Source organism: Sinocyclocheilus grahami, unplaced genomic scaffold (assembly GCF_001515645.1).
Source record: "Sinocyclocheilus grahami isolate Dianchi unplaced genomic scaffold, SAMN03320097.WGS_v1.1 scaffold17.1, whole genome shotgun sequence".
NCBI lineage: Eukaryota > Metazoa > Chordata > Actinopteri > Cypriniformes > Cyprinidae > Sinocyclocheilus > Sinocyclocheilus grahami.
Window position 1 is genome coordinate 4,605,659 of NW_015505196.1, and position 17,595 is coordinate 4,623,253.

A 17,595-nucleotide genomic window follows, 5' to 3' on the forward strand; every position below is an offset into this window, starting at 1 on the left:
CCCCCAGGTTTGATTGTGTTTATGGGGTGCAGTCTAGCATGTTTTAATGCTTCGTAAAAAAAAAAATAATACTTTTTTTCCCCCACATAATTTACCTTAATTCTACACCGCTCTGTCCCTTCTCCTTTGAACACTCTGATGATTTCGTTTTTATGAAGCCCCTCCCTCAGAAATATGCAATGGCCTCAGATTGGTTAGCTAGTCCAGTGTGTTGTAATTGGCTAAACCGCCTCTAGTGCAGGTTTAAACATCACACCCATCACCTAAGCGGCATGTGCTCAGGTTGTATTGTAAACAATGGTGCCGTCAATATTGCTTATCAGTTTGAGCCCAATTGAGACCCAGAGGATATTAGTGAAGAGGATCGCGCAGAACCTGTGCAAGCACACGGCTCTTAATGGTATGTTTTTTTGTTTGTTGTTGTCTCATACTTTTAGATATGCTTTTATTCGTAAATGCTACTGCTTATGTTAGCTTTTAATATACAGTTTTATCCTGATTAAAATTTTAATACAGCATGGCAACCGCATGTTTAATGCTTCTTATAGCTATGTGAAAAATGTCTGTCTGTCTATTCTAGACACGTATATAAGAACAGTTTATTGGAGCTGATGATCAGGTGAGAGAGAGTTGCAGAGCAGGGGGATGCGAGGAACAGGATTAGAACATTGATTTTGAAACTTGTGAATCCATTAGAATCGTTAGAAGACAGAATCGCAATTCATGTATGAATAGATTTTTTCGTGCACCCCTTGTTTTGACGGCATGGCAACTACACTTCCTCTTCTCTAAAGCAGCGCAACATGGCCTGCCCCCTTTGTTGTGTGTTCCCAGGGGTAGGGTTTATCAGGGTTTGTGACGTCACAAACCCGGGAAGTAACTTGTTGTAGTCCCTACGATTCGTTTTTGTAGGCATTAAACTGCCATAATTATAAAAGATGATATCTCCGTTTGCATTGAACTTTCAGCGTCGTAACTTTGCAGATATCTTTTATGCTCAAACAGCAACATTACACACTAACTAACATTAAAAGAAGTGAAATCTCAATCAGCCACCCCTTTAAAATATTATTCTGTTCAGATTCATTACCAGAGAATGGCTTGATCTACCACAAAATCTATTAAAAGTAGATTTAAAAAGACAAGAAATTTACTCACTTATCACTTGGGACTTATCGAAAGAGTCAATCCCATTTGTGGAAAGAAAGTAAGATAAATCTTCACATGAAAGTTATGTTCCTGCTGGACGAATCAGACAGTTACATTACTCTCTGCAGCTCAGACTAATTAAGGGTACTTGATTAATGATATGCCTTATTACAGTAATATGAAAACGATAAGAAATCAATTATCCAGTCTTCTAAGGATCGCCCTTTCCATTTAAGGTGTCAAGATGCTAATTAACAATACCACAGACTTTATAGGTGTTTGTGTGTGCATGCATTTTTTAAAAACACTCTACCGTGACAATTACTTATCTTTCCACACGGGTTTGGAATCAATTGATGTGCTTGGTTTGCAACATGGGGGGAAATGAATGAATCAGTAAGCTGTGGAAGCCTGAATAATTTTTTCATGTGTTGTATCAAACTGATACTATTTTGTTACAGTCCTAAACTTGATTTAGCAGGATTAAATCTAACACTCATGAGGAATTTATTAATCTCTGCAGACAGTGTTTAAAGCTTCTGTGCAATGTGACAAATCAGTCTTATCAGGATTCCAGCCATAACAGTAATGAAAGGCTGTTGTGCACTGACAGAATATTGTAACATACATTATGTAATAAAAAATATAGAACTCTCATTTCTCTGGAACCTCTTCTGTGCAGTTTCATTATGAAAGTGATTTTCTTTTTCAATTCTTGCTTGTGCCTGCAACCGTTCCACATTAAAAAAATTCAGTACTTAGCATCTGACATATCAATGTTACATCTAAAATGACATTACATCTATAAAATGATGTATGTCCTCATAGACATATAAAGAAGAATGAGGTTGGTTGGCACAATTTTCATTCTTTGGTTGTTTTTGTGAGTGTTAAACATTCCTACAATTTGTTAATTTGTAACTAAGTTTATGCTGTGAACAAAAAGAAAATATAAAAACAATTTAATTTGGTTATATATATCCCATTTGTGGAAAGAAAGTAAAATACATCTTCACATGAAAGTTATGTTCCTGCAGGACGAATCAGACAGTTATGGTTTAATGGCTATAATACTGGTTTTACCACTATTTTAATCAGTTAGTCAGAATCAACAAATGAAAAACACAAACTCTAATTTCGTTTTTACAAAATCTGTATTTTTATTTACCCACTACTGCACATATTCACTTTTTACTTCTTGTGTAACATGTGCTCATGTATAAATAAATCTACTGATGTGTTTAAATCAAAGGAATGGATGGCTTAATGGCAAGCCTGTGATGTAAAAAGAAAGCGAAGCCCCAGGCATAAAAACCTTATTTACCTGCACTTTTTTTGCAGGATCGATAAGCCATTAAAGGTTTCCTACAAACTTAATAAAACATCCACTGAACTACACAGCCCTCTATATGTATCTCACTGCAGCACTGTGTATTTATTGTCATGCCTCTAAGCTCACAAAGCACTAATTTCAACTCCGTGAAATGGATGATGGGATAGATTCATCATCAAAGTCTTAAGAGTGAAACAATTTGCTTGTGGGTCTATTCATGCTTTGTACTGCATTGGCCAAGCGGTGACCTTAGACTGGATTTGGGTCCTAACACCTCTTGACAGTAAATGCAGAATGGAGTCTCATTCTTCCTTCAGCCTTAAGTGTGCTTGAGCAAATACAAACACACCGAATCATGTCAAGTGGCGTCTTCATTCTCTACAAATTGTGACTCCATTAATGTAAAAAAAATAATAAAAAGACCAAGATGACTTTCATGACAAAAATGTAACTGCAACAGAAAGCAGAAAAAACAAACACACACATTTTTATGTGCTCTTAATATACATAATGTATGACCTTTTCTATTTTTATTTTTTAAAATAGGTACATGTGTAAACAAAAGGAAATCTCTCTCTCTACTAAAATATGAAGACAATGGTGTGGTGGTAGCTAACCTTTGTACCTCAAGCACTTCTGAGATTTTGAACCAAAAAGTTATGCAAGTTAATGTTTATTTCTAAATAAAAGCCTTTTAAATTGTGGCATCTACGGTGGTCGAGAGAGCTCAACGCGCTGCAAATAGAAAAATAAAAACAAAACCTGCAAATTAAGAAAACATGCACTGCAAATGCTCACAACACAACCAAATAAAGAAATGCGCTGCAAATAACATTATTTATTTAGGTGTGTTGTGAGCATTTGCAGCACCTGCTGTCAAACTGATGAAGATGTTTTCTTGATTTACTGGTGCTTTTTCTATTTACAAGTGTTTTCTGAAGTTTGCAGCGAGTTGAGCACTCTCGGCCACCGTAGGTATCACTGTTTAATGCTAGTTTTCTCTTACCCAGCCATTACACATCATGCTGTTGAGTTACACCACCAACTTGCAGCTTCATGCAGCTCTGAATCTAGATTTCCTTCTTAGTGCTTCAGAAATATGTAATTTGTCACATTTTTACCATAGTATAAAAACAGTTCTGTTTTCTCTTCCATATGAAAAACACCATTGTCTTGTTTGTTGAAATTTATGTTAACTATGAATGACCTAGCCTAGCAGTTTCTAATGATGCCAGTTGAGAGGAATCGGTCTGAATGTGAGCTCATGTCTTTTCTTTGAGTGGAATGATTATTGGCAATTGTTTCATTCTGAATAGAGCTACGTGTCACTTCTGCAGTAGTGTTGTTATTATTAAGTTGGCTTATTATTATTATTTTTCTGAGACTATCTATCTATCTATCTATCTATCTATCTATCTATCTATCTATCTATCTATCTATCTATCTATCTATCTATCTATCTATCTATCTATGACATGTGTTGCCTTCAAAACATTCCACCTTTAAGCTTTTAAAACGTCTTAAACTTTTAAAAACTTTTTGGTCAGGCTTTGTCAAGCCAACTTAAAGTTATTATCATTACTGTTGTTGTTGTTATTTTTTCAAATAGTATTTCAAAACCATATATTTCCTATACCTTGAGTAGACGTATTTGCTGTAGAATAATTGATAACTTTTTGTGTTTTTCGTTTATTCGTATATTTATACTAAACTTCATACTATACTATACTAAATTACTTTTATTTTCAGTGACACGGACGTTGGTCCGTCACGTGTGTTTTTCTGGAACACAGAAGTTGTCAGTAAGCAAAGAAGTTGTCTGTAAGTTCCTCTGCTGTTTGTCATTTTTGTTAACAGGCTCTGACATTTTCCCACTGACTAGCTGTGAAGTATTAAGGGCGCTTAAACTTGAACTGCATCACTTTTTTTTTATGTTTACAGTCATTCATAAGACTTACTGCTGCACTAAATTACCTTTACACTTGTCACGTGACAGGATTGTGGTGCATAATGAAACATAACTAAATTAACGTTGCATAACGCATGATCTGTCTATGTGCTCCGGGATTAATCGAACACTCCTGAATGTTCATCACCAACAATTACCATCAAAACATTCTCAGGTCATCATTTGTTTGCTGCAAACGAGAAACTCCCTGACTCTAGTGCATGCAGGTTGTGTTAAACTTGGACATAACATGACCTTTCGAACCGTTTAGTATGACTATAAAATGGTAAATGTATGGTCTTTTAAAGCATTTAATTTAGTCAAACTAATGAGCCATGCGATTTTATGCTTTTTTTCTACACGTTTAGGTTCTTATTGAAGAAAATGGGCCGGTTGGTTGGGAACGTGATAGTCCTTTCTGCAGCAGCACAAGGCATTGGAAAAGCTTCTGCTATAGTAACCATTCATTTTACAGCCATTTCAAAGATTTCACGTCCTCCTTACAACTCTATAAGTTTGCTGCATTTTGCTGTGGTTTATTGACAGCCCTGCATGCCACTTTGATGAGTATAATAAATGGATTTACTTGGAGGGTTTACAATTGCTATGTGTTTTCTTTTTGGATTAAAGCTTGCCATGCAAGGGCTGTCAACATGACATTTTGAGGCTGTCAAGTGTAGATGCAGACTGCTTTGACATAGTAACACAAAGAAGAATGCTGAAACCAGCTTGAGGATAGAATGTTTCTAGAATTTGTGACCTATTTCCTAGTTTTACAAGCATTTTTAATATGAATCTGCTATAATTAATCATTAAGGGGTGTCTCAGATCATTTAGGCAAATTCTCTATGAGTCAACAGCACGTTATCAGCAGAGCGCTGAAGGTGGTTAAGATGCACACCTGCTAGGTGAATACATTTCCATATCAAGTGAATATTCAAATGAGTATTAAATGAGAGAAACTGCAGATTGAGGAAACACTGTAGCCCTGAGCCATTTGGCAGATCACATGGAGGGGACGCGTGCCATTTCACGATTGTCATCAAATGAAATCTCACCAGTGGAATGTTATTGAAAGTCTAGATATGGCAAGATTTTATATCAGCCCAGCCTGCTGTGTGCGCTAACCCTGCTCGATCTGAGCTATAAGATATCTGCTATCAGGAGAAATGGATTTGATGAAACTGATTTGATGGAAATTTTGCATCCCCTGCATAATTGCATGTCTATGCTATCGTGAAAAGTTTGAATTAGATTCAGATGTTGAGAAAGATCATGTTAATAACGCATTTTGTTGTTTACCGACTTTAACGGTAGTGTCTTCTTAATTGTAACAGGCTTTTGCCAAGAAAGGTGCCCAAGTCACTGCTACAGATATCAATGGAGAGAAACTTAAAGAGCTGGATGGCATTGACTGGCTATGTATTGCCACCTAGTGGGAATATGTGAAACAAAAATTCGTCTAAACATAAACAAGATCCTTATCTGTAATTTCCCAGCTATTCATTCAATTTTTGTAATCTTAATCTTAAAATATCAACTCTGATTTTTGGAAACTGATTTGAAATTTTGTACAGAGTTTTGACTCTAGGTTAGTAATGCAAATTTGCTCAATTTTGAGTGATTCAACAATTATATATAATTTACTAATTTAGTATGATTTACAACATATGCTGTAAAATCTTACTGAAGGGAACTCAAGATACTTTTCTGATGACATTAAATGATGAAATCTGAACGTCTGTCAAAATGTTATACATCACTATGCAAAAGCTAGCTTGTACAGCTAGCCTTCAAAACTTTGGGGTTGGTTCGTTTGTTTTAAGATGTATTATTTTCCTGTGATGGCAAAGCTGAATTTTCAGCAGTCATTACTGCTGTCTTCAGTGTCACATGATCCTTTAGAAATCATTCTAATTTGCTGATTTAGTCCTCAAAAATATTTCTTAATATTATCAATGTTGAAAATAGTTGTGCTGCTTAATATTTTTTGTGGAAACCATGATAAATTTCCTGTCAGGATCCTTTCATGGATAGAAGGGTCAAAAGAACATTTATTTGAAATAGAAATCGTTTGTAACCTTATAAATGTCTTTACTGCCACTGTTGAATTATGTTGATTTTTATATAATTTGATTGTTTTTACCTGAACTGCCTAAAAAACTGTCAAATCCTAACTTAAGTGATGGACATCTAGTACATATGTGTGATTTTTAATTACATAGCATGTCTATGTAAGACTTTCCCCAATCAGAGATTCCAAAGGCTAGTCCACACCCTTTCATGCTGCTCTGCTTTGCAACATAATCCCATTATGTTGGAAACAAATTGCTTTAGTTCAAGGGTGCTTCTCTTCTCAGGCTTCTGTATGCTCTTCTGATTCCTGGAATGTTCTTTTATTCCCTTGCTTTTTTTAGGGATCAAAACCAAAGTTGTTGATGTTATCAAGAAAGACAAGGTAAAGTCCATGGCCAAGGACTTTGACTATATGGATGTGCTCTTCAATGTTGCTGTGTTTGAATTTCTCATTAAAAGCAGTGAATGTACTGTATATCTTTAGCTAACTTTTTAATATTTGTATGGAGTTTCTATTTGTAGTCTATCCTGGCTAGAATGTACCACCTTCTAGAAATCAGGAATGATGCAATAGCATGACTATATTTCATTTTGAAGGGCTTCTTTGATGTGCATACAGTTTCTCTTTTTTTTCTTTGACACAGATTTGTCCATCATGGCTCAATACTGGAGTGTGAGGAATCGGATTGGGACTTCACTATGAACGTGAATGTCCGTAGCATGTACCTGATGATCAAGGCCTTCCTGCCTAAGGTCATCTTGTCCTTCTCTCTAGGATTATCCCAGAACACCTCATGCTACCTCTTCTTTTTCTCCCCCATTATCCCTGGAAAAGACCTTCGTATTTAAAGATTATGTTTTCATCCCCATCTCGTTTGTTCTTTGGGTTAAGAGTACAAAACAGATCTGTACTATGCGGTTTAATACGTAATCCCTGTGACTGCACTGCTAAAAATGGCTTATCTTACTTAGTATTTTTGTCTTGTTTCTAGTCAAAATATCTAAAAACTCTGAAATCAAGATACTTTTACTAGATAAGCCAATTGACTTAAGATATTTAGTCTTGTTTCCAGGGGAAAAAAAACTAAATTAAGTGCATTTTGCTTAAAACAAAATTATCTGCCAGTGGGGTAAGTAAAATATTCTTAAAACAAGAGTATTTTACTTACCCCACTGGCCCCAAAATGCACTTAATTTAGTTTTTCCCCCTAGAAACTAGAAACAAGACAAAAATACTAAGTAAGATAAGCCATTTTTTGCAGTGTGCATAAATGTGCTCAAACTGCACCCAAGACATTTTTGAGTTTATGAATTATAAATGTCAAATTAGTAAAATTTTTATACATCACTATGAGAACACTAGCTCTTATACTAATGTTCAAAAGTTTGGGCTGCTACTTGCTAAGTGTATTACAATTTAATATGACTGTATTGAATGCATTAATATGAATGCATTTTAAATTTGTTATTTATTCCTGTGATGGCAAAGCTAACTATTTATTTGTTGATTTAATGCTCAAGTAACATTTCAATTACTATTATCAATGTTGAAAACATGATGACAAAAAGAACATTTATTTTAAATATATATTTTTTGTAACATTATAAATGTCTTTACTGTCACTGATGATCAATTTAATGCACTCTTGATGAAAAAACTTATTCATTTCTTAAAAAAAAAAAATACAGACATTTTGATGGGTGGTGTACATTTGATAAAAGCTACACGATTTACAAGATACATGATTTGAAGTATATTACTTTAACCAGTCAGCCAATTTAAACAGATTTTTACCCTTATCAATCTCCATATAGATGCTGCCTCGTAAATCTGATAATATCATCAATATGGCATCTGTGGCATCTAGTATCAAAGGTAATACTTATATTCTGTTGCAACCTATTTCCATTTTGATGCTGAATTATAAATGGGCTGCTGTAATACATCATGCTGTATATCAAGATTTGGCCCTTTGCTCTTAATTACATGTAATGATTGACATTGTTCCATGTAGCTCTTGGCATATTATCTTACCCCGTTATCTCCAGTTTGGCTGATGCTGAAATTGGATAAATGCCAGGTCAAGTGAAGTTTGCCCTCTCCTAATTGCTCATCCTTAATTGCATGTCCAGGAGTTGTGAACAGATGTGTCTACAGCATGACTAAAGCTGGACTGACCAAATCAGTGGCAGCTGATTTCCTGGAACAGGGGATCCGCTGCAATTGTATCAGCCCTGGTATGCTGCTTTACTGATTGGTTTCCGATATAAACTTAAGTCCCTGTATCATACAAAAATGTCACTGTACCTAGTGATTTTATGAGTCATTTTGCTTCTTTTGACCTTTACACGAACTATAGATACGCCTTCATTACGACAGAGAATTCAGGACAGGCCTGATCCAGAGCAGGTACTGCTTCCATTGCAAAGAAGCAAGAAGCTGTTTGCGTAATGTTTGATTGTCTTTTTCCAAATGCAAAAGTCTTTTAGAGCTCTCAGGGAAGATAATTTACAACCAACTGAAGCACGTGAACACATGAAACATGCCAGCAACTCCTTGTCAACTAACTTTTGATGATGATACACTTGGGCAATTCTAGAGACAAGCTCTGGCTTCTCTGAGTGAAAGTTAATGAGGCTTAAAGTTTATATTTTACAACAACATTGTAGTCATACAGCAGAAGCAAAACTGTTAACCTGTTAGGCTTTTAAAGACTTTATGGCCAGACAGAAGATTGTGCACTGCAGAGAAAGTGGCACATCCGTGTGTGTACTTGGCCTCAGATGAGGTGAGTCTTTGTCCATGAGTTATATATATCATTTAAGACACAGCATGTGGTACTGAAAAGTGGTGTTGCCATTTTAACAGTTCACTTGGATTAAAAATATAGCTGGCTATTTAAAAATAATCAACAGATTTTTTATTCCTACAGTCTGCCTATGTAACAGGAACAGAAGCCATCATTGATGGAGGATGGAGACTCTGAGGATGATTTGTTAGTGTTACGCAGGGAACACAGGAAACATGCAGATCCATCTGCAAGGCTTTATTAACAGAGACGTGGTCAAAAACAGGCATAGGTCAGAAAATGGCAAACAGGTATATTGATGGCAAGGCAAGAGGGATAATCCAGGTACAAGGCAAAGGTCCAGGCAGGGGCAAACAGTATCCAATTGGGCGAGACTCAAGGGATAATCCAGGTACACAGGCAGTGATCAGAACATGGGGAAACAGACAAGACACTACGCTCGGTAATGCAGCTATCGCTAGATGAGTGATAAACACAGAACAATACACGGCGATCTGAACAGGAACTGAGAGAGTGTAAAATAGAGTGTGTAATGGCTCTCAGGTGAGCGTGTAATTAGTGACGGCTGTGTGATCAGTGAATTCAGCTGTGTAAGTGCAATGGATGATGGGAACTGTAGTCCGGAGTGACATGTAACAGTCTGTGTAGTATGAGAGTGAGAGTCAATGTAATGGTAGAATGACCTCTAGTGGCAATCGGCCTGAAGGTCACGGACCGGATTCGTGACAGTTAAATTGACTAAATAACCTTTAACATGCATGCAACTTGATTTCCAGAGAAACAGTCACTGATTTTCTTTATCTTGAAAACCTTAATGCTGCTATGGTGCAGTTGTTGTACTGAATCTGAATCGTTCTGGCCATTAAAAAATTGTGGATAAAATATGCCAAATGTAATCCACATTTTTGGCCATTTATTGTCTTCTATTAGACAAATGTCCAACTCATAAATAAAGGTTGAGAATAGTAATCAGTGTTTTTGACACTGAAACCTAGAATTAAAACTATTAGTAATTATAAAAAAAAAGCTTTGAAACTCTTGGTGTTTATTTTATTAATTCCCTGGCTTTAGCTTGACTATACGTGCCGTTTATATGTTAAAACATAAACCATATTAAGCATAAAACATTGTGGATGTCGCATGATTATGGGATCATGATAAACACAGAAGTCTCTTGCCGACGTCTTGTGATTGGTCAGTTACTGTTAGCTCTAGCCAATCACTCTACAGGAGGTGGGACTTGTCAGAAAAGGGGTTGGGAAAATAGCACCGCTTGGACCTGATTAGACCATTTTATCATCAGGGTTGGACGTTTAGAAAACCACCTTCCAGCTGTCACTCACACTTCCGGATGCATCTACCGGGTAAAAGATTAACCTTTAAACGCTATCCGCGCATCTGGGATCAAGCGCGTATATTTTTACTGTTATTTGTTTTTATATGTGTAGACTTTAGCACATGTCGGTCAATACCTTGCAGATGGTCAAACTTACAGATACTTCACTGCCATCTGATTTGATGGCAGTAAGGTTCGAAGCCACGATTGTTTATTTCATGTCAGGTGATTGATTTATCATAACAAAAATGATAATCATCACAGAGAAAAGACAATTTCTTTATTACGCAAAACAGCAGGATTGTAATGGTCATAAAACAAGGAAGGAAATTAATCTTATAGACGATAGTTGAAGATGCTATAAATAAGAATACCTGGACTAAGAACACTGTGATGTCAGTAATGCTACTCAGTGAGTGGTTTACTACGGTCTTACAAACAGAGACCATATGCCATGCGCTCTTCAGTCTGATAAAGCACCATATGGCCCAGGCGTCGCGTTTAGTCCTGTCTCAATCCGATTAACCTGTCGAATAAACCAGTCGGTTTCTTTTCTAGTACTCGTGTTATTTACTCTTTGAAGGTAATTGTATAACAGCTACTCAGGCTTAATCGATAGGCAGATGCTGTAATCGCGATTTATATTTACACAGATGAGTGTTGATAAACAGGAGCCGGTCATGAACACGTGCAATGGCTAGAAAACTCGAGCGAGGATAGAGCAAAAGTACAGTGCCATGGAGGATGCCCAGTCCAGACCCCATTCAGTCCACTCCACATACTCGCAGACAACCGAGGATGCAGCCTCCGCCTTGGGAAATCATGCTGAAGTAGGTTATTAGTCAGAATTCCTCACTTTATGCTGTTTCTGTCTGTATTATTTCAATATTGATTCTATAAAATGGGACAGTTGCCTTTATTGATGTTACAGTATGTAGATAAAATGATCTCAATCCTTAATGGACTATTAAAACGTTCAACACTTTATAATAACCTTAGTTTTTTCAATTAACAAACATTTTAATGCTTTATAGAGCAATAGTTCATGTACTTTCTAATATGTATAAGAAAATACACTGAGAGAACTGAGACTAGGGTCAATTTTGCTTCTAATTTTGCATTCTTTTTTTTACATTTAATACAAATAATTTTTCTTTTAAACTTCACTCAAACTTTCTGCTGTGCAATCAATCATAATACTGTATAGACTGGTACTAGTCAATCAAAGCCATTTATGCATATACAGGTGCATCTCAATAAATTAGAATGTCGTGGGAAAAGTTCATTTATTTCAGTAATTCAACTCAAATTGTGAAACTTGTGTATTAAATAAATTCAATGCACACAGACTGAAGTAGTTTAAGTCTTTGGTTCTTTTAATTGTGATGATTTTGGCTCACATTTAACAAAAACCCACCAATTCACTATCTCAACAAATTAGAATATGGTGACATGCCAATCAGCTAATCAACTCAAAACACCTGCAAAGGTTTCCTGAGCCTTCAAAATGGTCTCTCAGTTGTGTTCACTAGGCTACACAATCATGGGGAAGACTGCTGATCAGACAGTTGTCCAGAAGACAATCATTGACACCCTTCACAAGGAGCCACAAAGTACTATGTATTATATGCTGCACTGGATAAAAACATCTGCAAATGTATATTTTGCTACTAAGATCATTGCTTGTTTCTTCATTCTCTAACAGCATCACCTTACTGTCAGTCAGACAGTGCTGGTGGTTCCGAAGCGCTCAGAGAGCCCCAATCCGAGTATGACCGAAGAGACGACTTATGCCCCTCGACTGGTGTCTTCAGTTGATGCTTGTACTAACACAGACCCTCCATACGAATGCTGCCCATGGCTGCGCAGACTGTGCCCGTGTCCACCCAGAGGCCTGCTGGCTACCATTATCACCAAAGGTTAGAAAAGGGTCAATGATCACGTGTATAGCATTTCAAACATGCAGTTGATCAACTGTAATGTAATGTGTCCTCAGTTCTGGGTATAGCAGCCCTGTTCATCGCACTCACGGTACGCCTGATTGTCACTTTTGTTGTGGTACTGCGAGCCGGCTTTAACCTGAAAGAGAAAGTCTTCATCGCTCTAGCCTGGATTCCTAAAGCCACAGTACAGGTATACTTGCCAAGTCTAACAAATAAACCCTCTGTTTTACTGTGCCTTTATCTTTTACTCAGTCCTTTTTAGGCAAGTGTGAGCTAAATGACAATAAATGAAATGCACATGAGATCCCTATGAATGCTGTGTGATTGTTTTCAGGCTGCCATTGGCTCTACAGCTCTGGACATGGCGCGCTCCAAGAATGACCTTGAGCTGCAGAGGTATGGTATGGACGTCCTCACTGTGGCTGTGCTGTCCATCCTCATCACCGCTCCTATTGGAGCACTCCTCATCAGCCTGCTCGGACCTCGACTCCTGCAGAAACCAAAGAACCCTGAGTGGGGTGAGATATTTGTACACACACACACCCATATGTGACCCGTTAATGATTAGAACATATTAACCACACCTAGAGCTAGCGGTTCTAGTAAATATTTTTATCCAAGATTGTCTAGCTAAGAGACATAGTGGAATAAGTACCATGTCAATTTCATAAGATGGTTAGAATATAAAATATTAAGAACACAAATTGTCATTAAATAATTATTTAATTACATGTCATCTTTCTGCTAGATGATCCCTGCTAGTCCCTATGATATAAACGGGTTTGTGTCATAGCTAATGTGTTATTTTGTATATATTTATGTATAAAATATATGCATTATGAATGAAGTATTTAAATATAAAAATGTAATACTATTATTAAATATATAATATATTATTATAATTTAATATTCAAATATTATTATAGCACTGGATTAATGGCTGTTGAAAATTCAGTTTTGCCATCGTGGAAATAAATTACATTTTACTAAATATGTTCAAAAAGATGCAAACATACTAAATAAAAAAAAACTGTTATTTTAAATTGTCATTATTTTACAAAATAACAGTTTTTACTGTATTTTTTAATCAAACAAATGCAGACTGGGTAAGCATAAGATATGACTTTCAAAAATGTGGAAAAAAACTTAAGAATCTTCATATATATACACATGTATCTACAGTATGTATTACAGCATTGGGTCATTAGCTTAACAACATGAACTTTAGTTGCTCTTCACATGAGAAGTGCTATTTTTGTGGAAATGCTTGAAAGTGTTCAGTTGCTATACAAAAAAATATTTCATTATCAGTCACGATGGTTCATGATGGTTAGGATGCTACTTTTTGTAGAAAGTAAACAGAGTTTGGGTCAGATCTAAACTGAATAGTTGTGCAAATAATACTGAAGTAGGTTTCTGCAGTTGTCTTGCCATCAAAAATATATAGATAGCAACTCATCTATTTTGATAAACATGCGACTTGAGATGCACATGGAAATTCACCACAGCTTGGTGAATTTGCATGCTGGCAGGTCACCGTTTGTCCTGTTTCACTCTGTGTTTGCTTTATTGTTTGTACAGTGCTGGCTATTGCACTTTGCTAATGTGTTAAAAAACATAAAATGCTCCAGCTTCTATAACCGAGACCAGTAGATTCAGTTTTCTTCAAATTCATAAACGTTCTGTGTGAAAATATGAAATTAACCCCACTTATATCTAGCCTACTGTACATATTTTTATTTACTCTGTATGTAAATAGTATAAATAGATGTAAAAAGCAACTGAAATCTCTCTAACAATTGCTTGGTACTAACATTCTTCATCGTGTTAAATGAATGTTTGCTTTGTCATTTTCTGAATTGTAGCTGTCAGTCAAGGTGCTTTATCTGCATCGGGGACCCCGGTGACGTATGAGAGTGCCTTGTGATGTTTCTGGAATGCTTCTGGGAAGTGACAACCCGACGTCCAAGGCTGCTGATGATCCTTTTTGTCTTCAAAGTGGATTCTCAAACTCATTATTACTGCGACCCTCTGAAGTCAGACTGCAAAAGTGGCAGACTCGCTTTTCAGATGAAGGAACCCAACTCTTAATTTTTTTTTACCTTCCAAGGTGGATGAAAACTCTCAAATCACTCGCAATATTCCTTTTACAGGTGGGATTTTGAAGGATCGAACACTATAGGGATCATTGTTAGCACTATCAAGTACAACAACTGGCTTATGTTTGTGTTGATAGTATTTGTTACATTAGATCTATTACAGATGAGTCTGCAGTGACTGCATATCAGTGTTACAGAAAGTTGTGTAGTGGTCAGTGCTGTCATGACTATGTTCGGAATGGAATACTAGCTTACAATTTACTGAGCACTGTGCAGTATATACTGTATACAGCCTTCTGTAGTTTTATATTTATATTCACAGCTTGTCTATAATATAATTAGTGCTGTCAAACGATTAATCGTGATTAATCGCATCCAAAATAAAAGTTTTTGTTTACATAATATATGTACAGGTATGTGTACCGTGTATATTTATTATGTAAATACATAAATACACACATACAGTATATATTTTGAAAATATAATCGTTTGACAGCACTAAATATAATATAATACAATGTTTAAGTCCTCCATATGTGACCCGTGCTGGCAAAATGAGTCGCAATGCGCACGGCCTAGTTTTGAGCTACAGACAAAAAATGTGAAAAATTTAGATTTTGGTCGAATTTCAGATTTTCAAAAAATGAGTTCCTTAAGCCTAATATAATATGTCTAGCAATCCCAATGCTCCAAATAGTAATTAAACATCTAAAATAATCTTTATTTGTACGTTTTCTGAGAGGAGTACCCTTTTCTCTGCTCACTTCTTGCGCTACTGCTGACTGATATACTGTATGAATCGCACACATAAGGCGCTTCCATACATACACATACTGTATACACAGAATATTTTAAGTAGGCTCCATTTTGGAGAGTATCACATACGTAAACAGCATATGCTGTTCTGTGTCAGCTGTGCCACGCGGATACGTTGTTTTCGTGTGGTGCAGCTGACACAGAACAGCGTACATTGTTTGCGTTCAGTCTCCAAAATGGCGCTAGGGAGACGCGGAGGAGACGAATTGTTGAATAAAGTAGTTATTTTTATTTTATTCGCGTACAAAAAGTAATCTCGTAGCTTCGTAAAATTGCGGTTGAACCCCTGATGTCAAATAGATTATTTTACCGATCTCCTTGCTATGTTTCTGAATGTTGATCGTGTTAATTACATTGCTGTCTGTGGGAGGGACAGAGAGCTGTCAGAATTCATCAAAAATATCTTAATTTGTGTTCCGAAGATGAACGGAGGTCTTATGGGTTTGGAACTACATGAAGGTGAGTAATTAATGACCGAATTTTCATTTTTGGGTGAACTAACCCTTTAAGAAAGGAAGTGGAGGAAACAATGCAACGTTGATAGGTGATTTTGCTTTGGAACCTTCAGAAAACTTGAACTTGATTTTTTTCAGAAGTTACTTTGCTGCCTTCGTCGACTTCCATTTTTCGTCTGATTCCAACAAATCATATATCATTTTGAAGGTATTTTAATGGAGAATGTGAAAATAAAAATACCTTGTTTTTGAAAATTTGCTCGTTGTGACTCATTTTGCCAGCACAGGTCACATATAGAGTGAGCAACATTTGCCACCTAGGCAACATTTTTAGGAATCATTGGCACAAATTTTGCTTAGACAAATTATTTTGGTCAGGAAACTTAATTTTGTTTAAAAAAAAAAGTTTATTTGATTGATTTTAAACAATTGAAATCAAATAATGATTAGAACATATTAACCACACCTAGAGCTAGCGGTTCTAGTAAATATTTTTATCCAAGATTGTCTAGCTAAGAGACATAGTGGAATAAGTACCATGTCAATTTCATAAGATGGTTAGAATATAAAATATTAAGAACACAAATTGTCATTAAATAATTATTTAATTACATGTCATCTTTCTGCTAGATGATCCCTGCGTATGTGTACCGTGTATATTTATTATGTAAATACATAAATACACACATACAGTATATATTTTGAAAATATAATCGTTTGACAGCACTAAATATAATATAATACAATGTTTAAGTCCTCAAAGCCTTTAGAGAAACCACAGATGTCAATTTTATTATGATTCAAGTATAATGTGTAAATTAAAAAATATTAAGCTTACACTGTAAGTGGCATGAACTAAAAAGACAATTACATCATTAATTGCAAATAGTTACTCTGAAGCTGCAGGAAAATGACAACACTGATTGGCTGACGCATCAAAAGTCTTCACAACTGACTATCCTGAGCTGTGACATAAAACGGCTTAAGTAATTTCATGCTTTTATTAGCCCTGAACCAAAGAATTGGACACAAAGAAATGTTCAGTTATACATGCCTATTTCTTTCGCCATTGTCAATAGCTGACGATGGTTATTTTAAGTCATTTTTGAACATTATATATATATATATATATATAACCAAAAAAAAGAACATTCTGATCAAATAACAAAGCTAGAAAAATAGGTATTTATCCATTAAGTTGAGTACATTGCAGGATAGATTATTTCATGCAAGAGTTACATTTTGGTAAATGTAGTCTTTACGTAGTGTTTATCAAAGTATTTTAGGCATACTATATACTGCAGCAATAGTAAGAATAGTGAATGGTATGGTAATAACTGTCTGAACACAGTCATGGATCAGTGTTTGATGATTGATCAGAGTTTTTGCAGGTTTTTGTCAGCTCTGTTATGCATAGTCAAATACTGCTGTAAAAATTCTGTGGTCACTTCAGAGCTCAGTTACATTTTGTGTTTACAGTGGAAGTAATTTTAGAACGTAAAGGATTTTTTTTTATTAGTAGTAATAGAATGACAAATGGTATATTTGCCACAGCATTGCGCAGTTCGTGTTACTCTCCATGAACTATATTTATATGAATATTTTTTTTCTCCATGATTGTTTTGATAAA

General features: G+C 35.8%; 2 protein-coding genes across 3 annotated transcripts; both read left to right on the forward strand.

The window, feature by feature from the left end:
- Nucleotides 1–4,814: 4,814 nt before the first annotated feature.
- On the forward strand, nucleotides 4,815–9,294 carry LOC107552725 (3-hydroxybutyrate dehydrogenase type 2-like). Of its 2 annotated transcripts, XM_016234700.1 has the most exons (8): nucleotides 4,815–4,886; nucleotides 5,768–5,844; nucleotides 6,846–6,944; nucleotides 7,151–7,259; nucleotides 8,322–8,382; nucleotides 8,640–8,744; nucleotides 8,858–8,916; nucleotides 9,211–9,294. In XM_016234700.1, exons 1-8 carry the CDS (start codon nucleotides 4,815–4,817, stop codon nucleotides 9,292–9,294), a joined length of 666 nt encoding a protein of 221 aa, XP_016090186.1. The 2 variants fall into 2 exon arrangements, 1 of the variants encoding a protein (XP_016090186.1); XR_001604887.1 differs by lacking the exons at nucleotides 4,815–4,886; nucleotides 5,768–5,844; nucleotides 6,846–6,944; ... (2 more) ...; nucleotides 8,640–8,744; nucleotides 9,211–9,294 and adding an exon at nucleotides 8,989–9,056 and having other exon boundaries at nucleotides 8,864–8,916.
- A 1,480-nt stretch (nucleotides 9,295–10,774) lies between these two features.
- Nucleotides 10,775–14,987, forward strand: LOC107552328 (uncharacterized). Its single transcript, XM_016234191.1, has 6 exons — nucleotides 10,775–10,840; nucleotides 11,354–11,482; nucleotides 12,358–12,571; nucleotides 12,649–12,785; nucleotides 12,930–13,113; nucleotides 14,461–14,987. The coding sequence occupies exons 1-6, from the start codon at nucleotides 10,775–10,777 to the stop codon at nucleotides 14,520–14,522; spliced, it is 792 nt and encodes a 263-aa protein (XP_016089677.1). The 3' UTR covers nucleotides 14,523–14,987.
- Nucleotides 14,988–17,595: the final 2,608 nt, after the last annotated feature.

Coding starts and splice junctions, on each gene's coding strand:
- LOC107552328 (XM_016234191.1), top strand. CDS start 10,775: ATGTCGGTCAATACCTTGCAGATGGTCAAACTTACAGATACTTCACTG. Junction 10,841..11,353: donor TGCCATCTGATTTGATGGCA/GTAAGGTTCGAA, acceptor TGCAATGGCTAG/AAAACTCGAGCGAGGATAGA. Junction 12,572..12,648: donor GGCTACCATTATCACCAAAG/GTTAGAAAAGGG, acceptor ATGTGTCCTCAG/TTCTGGGTATAGCAGCCCTG.
- LOC107552725 (XM_016234700.1), top strand. CDS start 4,815: ATGGGCCGGTTGGTTGGGAACGTGATAGTCCTTTCTGCAGCAGCACAA. Junction 4,887..5,767: donor TTGGAAAAGCTTCTGCTATA/GTAACCATTCAT, acceptor TAATTGTAACAG/GCTTTTGCCAAGAAAGGTGC. Junction 8,383..8,639: donor TGTGGCATCTAGTATCAAAG/GTAATACTTATA, acceptor TTGCATGTCCAG/GAGTTGTGAACAGATGTGTC.